The 9,954-nt window shown below is 37.0% G+C and overlaps 1 protein-coding gene across 1 annotated transcript; it reads right to left on the bottom strand.

Annotated features, from left to right (window-relative positions):
* Positions 1-1,892: 1,892 nt before the first annotated feature.
* Positions 1,893-2,927, bottom strand: LOC107468249 (uncharacterized). Its single transcript, XM_016087502.3, has 2 exons — positions 2,649-2,927; positions 1,893-2,522 (listed from the first exon to the last, which is right to left on the bottom strand). Exons 1-2 carry the CDS (start codon positions 2,814-2,816, stop codon positions 1,986-1,988), a joined length of 705 nt encoding a protein of 234 aa, XP_015942988.1. The 5' UTR covers positions 2,817-2,927; the 3' UTR covers positions 1,893-1,985.
* Between the last annotated feature and the right edge of the window lie 7,027 nt (positions 2,928-9,954).

Genomic DNA, 9,954 nt, shown 5'->3' with positions numbered 1-9,954 from the left:
ATTAAAATATGAAGATTTCTGATTTATGAGATGATGATGGTTTTTGAGTATTCTCCCCCAATAAGATCTCCAAAATTGATCCCCCTATTGGGTTGTGTTTCTGGTCCCTCCTGGCTGTAGCACTTGTATTGTTATATTTTTTTCTGAGAAATGGAATATGTCATTTTCCGTGAACTGGTTGAGCCTTTAACAGTCTAAGAATTAGAATTATTGATTTTATGTTAATGGAACTTGAGTAGTCTACATCACATGCATGTCTCAATTCGCCCTATTATCATAGCTTGCAATCTTGCATCGCCATGGACCACGCAAATTAATTATTAATTTTACAAAACAAGCATGTGATATTTTTGTGGATCGAAAGGTGTCCTATCCTAACATATACATGTATTTTACATGCATACTCTAAACCCCTAAACTCCATGAATGAATTATTAGTATCATCATTATTCGTATTCCCCCTAAATACAAAACTATATTGACCATAAATCAAAAGCATTTCTATACCTATTTTGACCTTAAAACTATATATATTGACGCATCCCATTTAGTATGGTTATATCGAGCATTCCAACTAGGACTCGCAATATATACTTTATCCGTCTAGACCAATTCGTTCGAGTAGAATGGTCTATCCGACTCGTTGCAAGTAGGATAGGGTGCAATGTGAGTTTGTCTGCTAGTAGGGTAGGGTATGAATTTAGGGTATATTCTATCCTATCCTATTCTATCTGCACTCCTACTATATTATATAATATATAAAAGTTATGTTAGTAGTGAAAAAAGTGAGTGTTGAACCTACAATCTTTTTCTTATAAAAATTTGAAATAACCACTAAACTAGTTGATAATCATATTATTTGTAATTTTATGTTAAAATTTTTAAATTTTTTATTGTTTTTAATTTTAATTTAAACTTAATTTTTTATTTTTTATTTTATTAATATGTATGAAATTTAGAATGGTTGAATTTTATATTTACTTAAATTTTTTTTTATTTTTTTGTGAATAGAGTTGGATAGGGTAATGTTTAGAACTTTAGGATGCGGAATTGGGTTAGGGTGGACCGATTGAAAAATTCTCAACCTGCGAGTAAAATTAGAGTAGAATCCAAACCCTATCCTACCTTACCCTACCCATTACCGGTCCTAATTCCAACTCTAGAATGTGCTAAGAATAAGAGAATTCTGCTTATAATACAAATATTAAATGTTGAACATACGAAAAAAGGACAATGATCTGTATACTTTGTATCATTTTAGCATTTCTAATTCAATTCCAAAGAACCTTCGCACACACATACACTTAGCTTGTGGCTAAAGCAAATTAATGCGTTCAGGGTTTTATATCCACTTGACTTATTTATTGTAGAAGTCTAGAACAGAGCCTTGCTTGCAAGAAAAATGTTGCTTGCTATTCTTTATTGGACCATCTAATTTGGCACGCCAACTGCCAACTCATCTTGTAGCATCCATTAGAGCATATTCTTGCTTCTACTTTATGTTCTAATAAATTAAGAATTTAATTTTGATGTATTATCAACGTAAAATAATTTTACATGTGCATCTAATTACATAATGTCACATTAGTAAAAATAACTATTTTTTACATTAATTACGCGAATAGTTATCCAAGAGAACAATTATAATTACATTATTGTATCAAATACTTTACACGACTATATCAAACGTTTTACACTGTCCGTATATGATAATTTAATTCATAAATTAGAGAATGAAATATATTTTATCCATAAAATCATATCTTCCACTAACATTTTTTCTTTATGACAATTTAAATTATCTATTCTACTCTTAAATTATTCAAACATGCTTAGTTAAATAACAATTTTTGAATTCATTCCACCATGAATTTAAATACTATATAAATCACTAAACATAAAAGTGCTTATCAATTTATTAGTATTATTTTATGACTCTTACTTTCTGAATTTCATAATGAACACAGCATCTCTTCATAAGATCATTACAAATTATAACTTCCCTTTGCAATATGAGACTGAGGCTTATTACCATTATGCAATGGCCTTGAATTAGAGTCAAGATAGTGAAGAATTATGACCATAGAAACTGAGCAAGCAAACATGGGAATTGGTCCAAAAAACCAAAGCAGCAAATCAAGAGCAAAATAAAGTGCTCTAAGTCCAACTGACCAAAAATCACTGCCTCTTATAACCGCTATCTCCACGCTACTCACCGGAACAGGACAATCCGGTGTGCTTATGAGATAGTTTGCATGAACAAAGTGCCTTGCTGATTGAATAAAGCATGCAAATGCAAGAAGGAAGCATAGCAACAAGCATATGTACTTGATTGAAATTGTGGTTGGTCTTGTGTCACCATAGATTAGCCTACTTTGGAAGAAGATGTTGGAACTATTAGCAATCCATGCTCCAATGAGAGAACATAGTGTCAATGAGACAGAGGCTAAGAATGTAGCTGCTGTTGTGTTGCTCTGAAGAACAGACAAAGCTGTGCTGACATCCCTTTTGTCTGGCTCAACCTAGACATTAATAAAGTATATAACTTTATGCATTGGTAGAGATGTTTATCAACTAGTTTTATTTTAATAGATATAGAAATCAAAAGGGTACTCAAATTTGAAGCAAAATCATGTTAATTAACTTGCCTGCATGATTCTATCAACCCAAATCTTCTTGTCATTGTTCTCAAACCCCATGGCTGTAGTGTGAGGCAGATTTAGATATCTGTAAAGGAGAAAGATGTGATAGGAAAACATAATGAGCAATCCCAATGGGACCAAAATCAAGTCTAGGTACTCCTTGTGGAACATCATTTTGTTGCTTCAATTCCTTCCTAGGAGTCCCTAATTGTGAGGACTGATGGATATTGAGTGGGTTTTAATACTATCATTACCCTTCATTTGTATATAAATTGTGTAAACTAAACTAGCTATTAGGTGGAATGCTTGGTCATCTTTAGCATTAAGACATTGGCATTCAATTTGATCCACCAAAGACCAATCACATTTAATAATATGATAACTAATTCAACTTGCTAATCTTATGTATTTTATTAAGAATAGTTAGTATTATTCATGATTGCAGATAAAAACAATATTATTAATTAATAAGTTGCTTTAAAGGTGGGATAAGAAAAAATGGGCAGAAAAAAGATGCACTTGCTTGTATTCTAAAGGCAAAATTTTATGAAGTCATTTTTTCTTTTGCTAAAATTTAGTATTTGTCAAATGAATACGTTCCTTAAAAAGATCATTCTAACTAAGGTACAACAAATGTGATGTTGTCATATTGACTCTTAACTATAGATAAATTGATTCTTAATTATTCATAAAGTTAATTAAGTAATTAGAATATTAATTTTGAATTACTGCTAATAAACTTTTTTGTCGTTTTCGGTAGGTTAGTATATATTAATTGTTCAAAGAGAAATGTTAAGGACTAATTTTTTTTAGAATAAAAGATAAATAAGTCTCTAACCTTTTTAGACGCGGATATTTTCGTTTCTTAATATTGTAAAATACATTTAAATCCGTCACCTTATAAAAATACGTGACAATTATACTCCTCCATTGAATTGGGACTCAAAACGGAAACGAAAAATGCTGATCTAGAGGGGTGGAGACTGAACTGTCCATTTTGGTTGATGATGTGGATGGGAAACAAATTGGTCCTTATACTTCAAAACAACGCCATAACAATTTGTTTTAGAATAATAATAATAATTAATTAATTTGTATGCCATTCATAAGGTTTTTTTCCTTTTTAGCTTCACAAAATTCATGGCGCCATCATCAACAAGAAGAAGAAAAAAGAAGCGTACCAGTGCTTAAGAGCGAAATTGCGCGGAGACGAGATTTGAAGTGCAGAAGCGGTGTCTAGAAGATGGCAATCTTGCTTGTTGGAGGAAATTGATGTTGCATTGACATGGCGTTAACATTTAAGAGCATAGAAGGAAAAGAGAAAGAGATGGCTAATTTTGAAGAAGACGAAGAGAAACAATAAGAAAAAGTGTTATTAGGGATGGGAGAGATCTGAATTATGTTCGAAAATATGTTGTTGCAGCTAATTGAAGAAGAAGAGGAAGAAGAAGAAGAGGAGGAAGATCTCATGTTATGTTGAAGGGGTGCACCACCATAACTGTTATAACATGGAGCAGGCAAGATAGGTGACGGCGACGGCAGCGGTAGCGATGGTTCTTCAAAGTAAGAGGAGGAAGAAGTAGGAGGGATGTGGAGTTGGTGAAGGAAAAGATCTCTCATAGTTGAGAATGGATCTCCAAAGTAGCAGGCGGGGTGTCGTTTTCAAGTTGCTGTTGCCAGTGATATGACGAGGGTGGTTCATTGGAAGCGGTGGTAGCACCGCCATATGGTCCTCCACGGAGTATACAAAAAGACTAATTTGTCCATTAACAATTTGTTCTCCATCCACATCATTAATAACCAAAACAGACAGTTCAGTCCACGCATCCAGGTCAGCATTCTCCGTTACCGTTTTGAGTCCCGATTCGATGGAGGGGTATAATTGTCACGCGTTTTATAAGGTGAGGGATTTAAATATATTTTTCAATCTTGAGAGACAAAAATGTCCGCATTTAAAAAGGTCAGGGACCTATTTGTTTTTTACTCTATTTTTTATTAATATTATCCTTATGTCACGGCCTTAGACATACTCCAACGCTACCGTGCCGGCACTCGGACTTACTCAACCTCTTGAGTTAAAGACCAAGTTAGCCTAACTCTCAATATTTAGAAAGAAAGCTAAGAACACAAGAGAACCCAAGAGAAATGAAGTTTTGGTGAAAAGAAGACTTTATTACTCAAGTGCTTATTACAAATTACTCACACATGGCTCATACACTCAAACTCTAACTCTCACCTCCTATTTATAGCCATTCACCTCCTTAATGGATGGTTAGGATTAAATCTAATCAAGGGTTCAGATTAATCATCCTAAACCTTCATTACAAATATCTATCCTACCATAACTTTCTAAATACTTCTAAATTATTCTATACTACTTTTTATACTTCCATATACATCAAGACTCTTCTATATTACTCTATGTCCTTCCAGAGTCTTCTAGAACCTTCTAGGGTATTCCGGGTCCTTTTAGGACATTCTAGAACATTTCAAAACCATCTAGAACATTCTCAAGCACTCCAGAAAATTATACAAACATCGTTAAATCTAATCTTCTAAAATTTATCGTGACATTCTCTCCCACCTAATGCACAGATGTCCTCGTCGCGTTCTATTTATGATAGCGCTCTAGGTGTTCTTGGAATTGTCACAGATCTTCACGAGCTTCCCAGCTAGTTTCGGTTATCGGGAGTCATTTCCACTTGATCAAGTATTGGATACTTGGTGGTACTCCTCTTCGTCGCACGATGCGATTAGTTAAAATCTCTTCGATTTCTTTATCAAAGGATCTAATCACCACAGGCCAAGCATTACTCGAGTCACCTCTACTCGGTTCATCTTGGTCTTTATGATATGGTTTAAGCATACTCACATGGAAAACCGGGTGGATCTTCATAGAGAGAGGGAGTTGTACTTTGTAAGCAACCTCCCCAACACGTCCAATGATCTCAAATGACCCTTCGTATTTGCGGATTAAGCCCTTATGAACCTTGCGAAAGGTTTTGAATTATTGTGGAAGAAGTTTAATCATTACATTGTCTCCCACTTGATAGCTTGCATGCCTCATCTTCTTATATGTCCATTTCTTCATCCTCTTTGCAGCTTTGTCGAGGTAAGAACGACTGACATCAGCTTGTTCTTTTCATGACTTAATCATATGATAAGCTCCTGGGCTCTTCCCTAAGTAAGAGGAAGAAAGAGAGTGAGGTGTAAGCGGCTGTTGTCCTGTCACAATCTTGAACAGACTCTTTCCTGTAGACTCACTCCTTTGCAGATTGTATGAAAACTAAGCAATGTCTAGAAGTTTTGCCCAATCCTTCTTATTAGTGCTTACGAAATGCCTCAAGTAACACTCAAGTAAGGCATTTACTCTCTCAGTCTGTCCATCGATTTGAAGATGGAAGCTTCTTGAGAAATGAAGCTCCGACCCAAGGAGTTTGAATAGCTCTGTCCATAGTCGTCCTATAAAGCATGGATCTCGATCACTAATGATGCTCTTAGGCAATCCCTAGTACTTCACCACATTCTTGAAGAATAGTCGTGCTGCTTCTTCTACAGTGTAGTAAGTAAGGGTAGGTATAAAAGTAGCATACTTAAAAAATAAATCCACTACCATGAGAATAGATCCAAACCCCTCAAACTTCGGTAAAGCAGAGATGAAATCTAGAAAGACACTTTTCCACGATCGCTCTAATGGAGGCAGAGGTTTCAACAATCCATTGGATGTTTTGTTTTTAATCTTATCTTGTTGGGACACAAGACAAGTATTCACATAATTCTCCACTTCATCCCTCATTTGAAGCCAATAATAGGAAGATTCAATAAGTGTCAAGGTTCTTCGTTGGCCTTGATGACCAACCCATTTGGTGTCGTGGCATTCCTTTACTAGCTTTCTTCTTAGATTTTTCCACTTAGGGACGTATAGTCTTCTCCCTTTGGTGTAGAGAAGGTCGTCTTCTAGCCAAAATCTTTTGGTCTTACCTTCTCTAGCAACCTCCATCAATTTCTTGGCTAATGGATCATGATGCAACCCTTATTTGATGATATGCACAATATCTCCTTCGACCATAGAAATGGCTGCCAACTCAACCTTATGACTTAGCGCATCTGCTACCACATTAGTCTTGCCTGACTTGTATTCAAATTCGAAATCAAACTTAGCTAAGAAATCTTGCCACCTAGATTGTTTGGGGCTTATCTTCTTCTAAGTTTGGAAGTAGCTTGTAGCCACGTTGTTTGTCTTGACGATGAAGTGTGAACAAAGCAAGTAGTGATGCCAAGTTCTCAGACAATGCACTAACGCGGTCATCTCCTTCTCTTGAACAGTGTATATCGCCTCTTTGTATCATTCAACTTGTGACTCTCAAAGGCAATAGGGTGTCATTCTTGCATCAGAACCCCTCCAATAGCATAGTTAGAAGCATCAGTGTGGACTTCAAACACTTTTGAGTACTCGAGTAGTGCTAGTACTGGTCCTTCTGTGATAGTAGCTTTCAACTCATCGAAGGCCTTTTGACACTCCTTTGACCATTCCCAAGAGTGATTCTTTTTTAGAAGATCAGTAATGGTGCAGCCTTAGTGGAGTATTCTTTAATAAACCTCTGATAGTAATTAGCCAACCCAAGGAATGACCTTAATTCAGATACCTTGTTTGGCGGCTCCCACTCTTTGATAGTCTTCACCTTTCCTTGATCCATGCAGAGAGTTCCATCTTTAATGATGTGTCCCAAGAAGTGGACTTTGTCCCTTGCAAAGGAACAGTTTTCTTTCTTCACATATAGTTTATTCTCTCGCAAGATCTTAAAACACGGTTCGTAAGTATTCTACATGTTTCTCCAAAGTATTGCTATAGACAACAATATCATCCAAGTATACCACTGCAAACCAATCAAGGTAAGGTTGAAAGATCTCGTTCATCAAGGTATAGAAGGTCGTAGGAGCATTTTTCAAGCCAAAAGGCATCACCAACCACTCATACGATCCATATCTTGTGACACACGTGATCTTAGACTCATCACCATCAGCAATCCTTATTTGGTGATATCCTGACCTCAAATCCAGTTTTGAAAACCACTTGACTTTACCAAGTTGATCAAACAAATTGGCTATCAAAGAAATATGGTATTTGTTCTTGATGGTTACCTTGTTAAGTGCTCGATAGTCGATACATAGTCTCAACGAACGCTCATGCTTCTTTTGGAGCAAGACTGATGCACTATAAGGTGCCTTTGATGGTCAGATGAACCCAGCATCTAGCAAATTCTTGAGTTACTTTTTCATCTCCTCAAGTTCTGGCGGTGCCATCCTATAAAGTGTTGAGACAGGCGACTTTACTTCTGACTCCAATTCAATCTTGTGGTCCACCTTTCTCCTAGGTGGTAGTTGTTTTTGGCAACTCGGGAAGAATCACATCCTTATTTTCTTCAAAGACTTCTTTGATTTCAGGAGGAACGTCTTCTCTTTCAGATGTTGACTCCCCTTGAACCCTTTCTTGAGTTGCATAGCAGAAAGCATGTGTAGTTCTCCAGCTTTAGAGACCGTAGGGACCATGCATGGAGACCCTTTCTCTATGACACATACTATGTCGTAGTATGGCATAGGTATTATATTTGCATTCCTTTACAAATCAAGTCTGATGATTATTTTAAAATCGTGCATGGGTGCTACTAAGAAATCCACAAGGCCCTTCCAAGAACCAAGAGTCATCTCAACCCCTTTTGTTACTCCCTTAAAGGGTTCACCCTTGGTATTCACGGATTTTGAACCAACCATTCTTTTTGGTGATCTTCAACCCAAGCCTCTTTGCTCCATCAGACGTGATGAAATTGTGTGTAGCACCAGTGTCGATCATAGCCATGATATGTTTTTCATTGATAAAGGCTTTGACGTACATCAAGCCTTTCTTTTTTGCGATGCCTGCTTCTTTGCCTTTCACAGCATTCATGAGTTGGATATATCCAACACACTCAGTTACTTGAGTTTGAGCCTCTCGTTCCTCGGTAATAGATGCCAGAGTCCCTAGCTTAGGACAGTCCTTCATTTGGTGTGGTCCCTTACACACGAAGCATCATCCTTTGGGCACAAAAGCCTTCTTCTTTTCCTCGTACTCTTTCTTTGAAGAGTATTTTTCTTCTTTCTTGGTTGAGAAACTCTTTTCCTTGTCTCCCACACCTTTAATAGAACTAGGCTTGGAGGAAGACTTGGGTTTAGAGTCTCCCCTATGATACTCAGTAAGTGATTCGGCCACCACGATGGCCTCATCGGCATCCTTAACATTCCTTCTTTGTAGTTCTTGTTTTGCCCAAGGTTGGAATCCATCAATAGAGAAGAACAATGCATCCTCTGATGCTAAGTTGGGGATTTGAAGCGTAAGAGTAGTGAACTCCCTTACGTAATCGTTAATCGTACTCTTGTGCTTTAACTCCCTCAACTTCTTCCTTGCTTCATAAACCACATTCTCAGGGAAGAATTGTCTTTTCAACTCCCTTTTGAAATCTTTCCATGTGGCTATATTGCAAGTACCCTTCTCTATATCGACGCATTTTCTCCTCCACCACAAAGTAGCATTATCAGAAAGGTAGAGAACTGCAGTGTGTACCTTTATTGCTTCTTCGACCACCCCTTGACCTTCGAAGTACCTCTCTCTTTGCCATAGGAAGTTCTCCACCTCTCGAGCATCCCTCACGTCCTTGAACTCCTTTGGCTTAGGGAGATCAATCTTTGTCGTCTTCCTTATAATGGTTGCTCAAGATTTTGCTTCTTCGAACAAAACTCAAACTTTCTCAAATAGCTTCAAGGAATTCTCAAGATTTTCTTCGATTTGGAGCATGCTTTCTTTGAAAGCATCTAGTTCTCCCAACACGTGAGTCTTGAGGGTTTCCTTATCATGTTCTATCCTTTGGAAGCGCTCATCCACAGAGGATAAAATATTCTCCAACATAGAAACTCTCTCTTCTAAGAAGTTATAGTCCTTACCTCTAGGCTCACTTGAAGAACGGGCCTTCTTGCCTCCCCATTGAGAAGGAATAGCATTCTTTCCCCTTTGAGATTCAATATGCTCCATGGTTACACTAGAAGCCATACCCACAAACCACTTGTGCTCTCTCTTGAACCTTGCTTTGATACTAAATTGTCACGACTTTGGACACACTCCAACGCTACCATGCTGGCACTCGGACTTACTCAACTTCTTGAGTTAAGACCAAGTCTGCCTAACCCTCAATATTTAGCAAGAAAGCTACGAACATAGGAGAACACAAATGAAATGAAGCTTTGGTGAAAAGAACACTTTATTACTCAAGTATTTGTTACA

This window comes from Arachis duranensis, chromosome 10 (assembly GCF_000817695.3).
Source record: "Arachis duranensis cultivar V14167 chromosome 10, aradu.V14167.gnm2.J7QH, whole genome shotgun sequence".
NCBI classification, from domain to species: Eukaryota; Viridiplantae; Streptophyta; class Magnoliopsida; order Fabales; family Fabaceae; genus Arachis; species Arachis duranensis.
The sequence above is the reverse complement of the archived record's forward strand: the minus strand, read 5'-3'. Positions and strand labels throughout refer to the sequence as shown.

Coding starts and splice junctions, on each gene's coding strand:
- LOC107468249 (XM_016087502.3), bottom strand. CDS start 2,816: ATGATGTTCCACAAGGAGTACCTAGACTTGATTTTGGTCCCATTGGGA. Junction 2,523..2,648: donor GGGTTGATAGAATCATGCAG/GCAAGTTAATTA, acceptor ATTAATGTCTAG/GTTGAGCCAGACAAAAGGGA.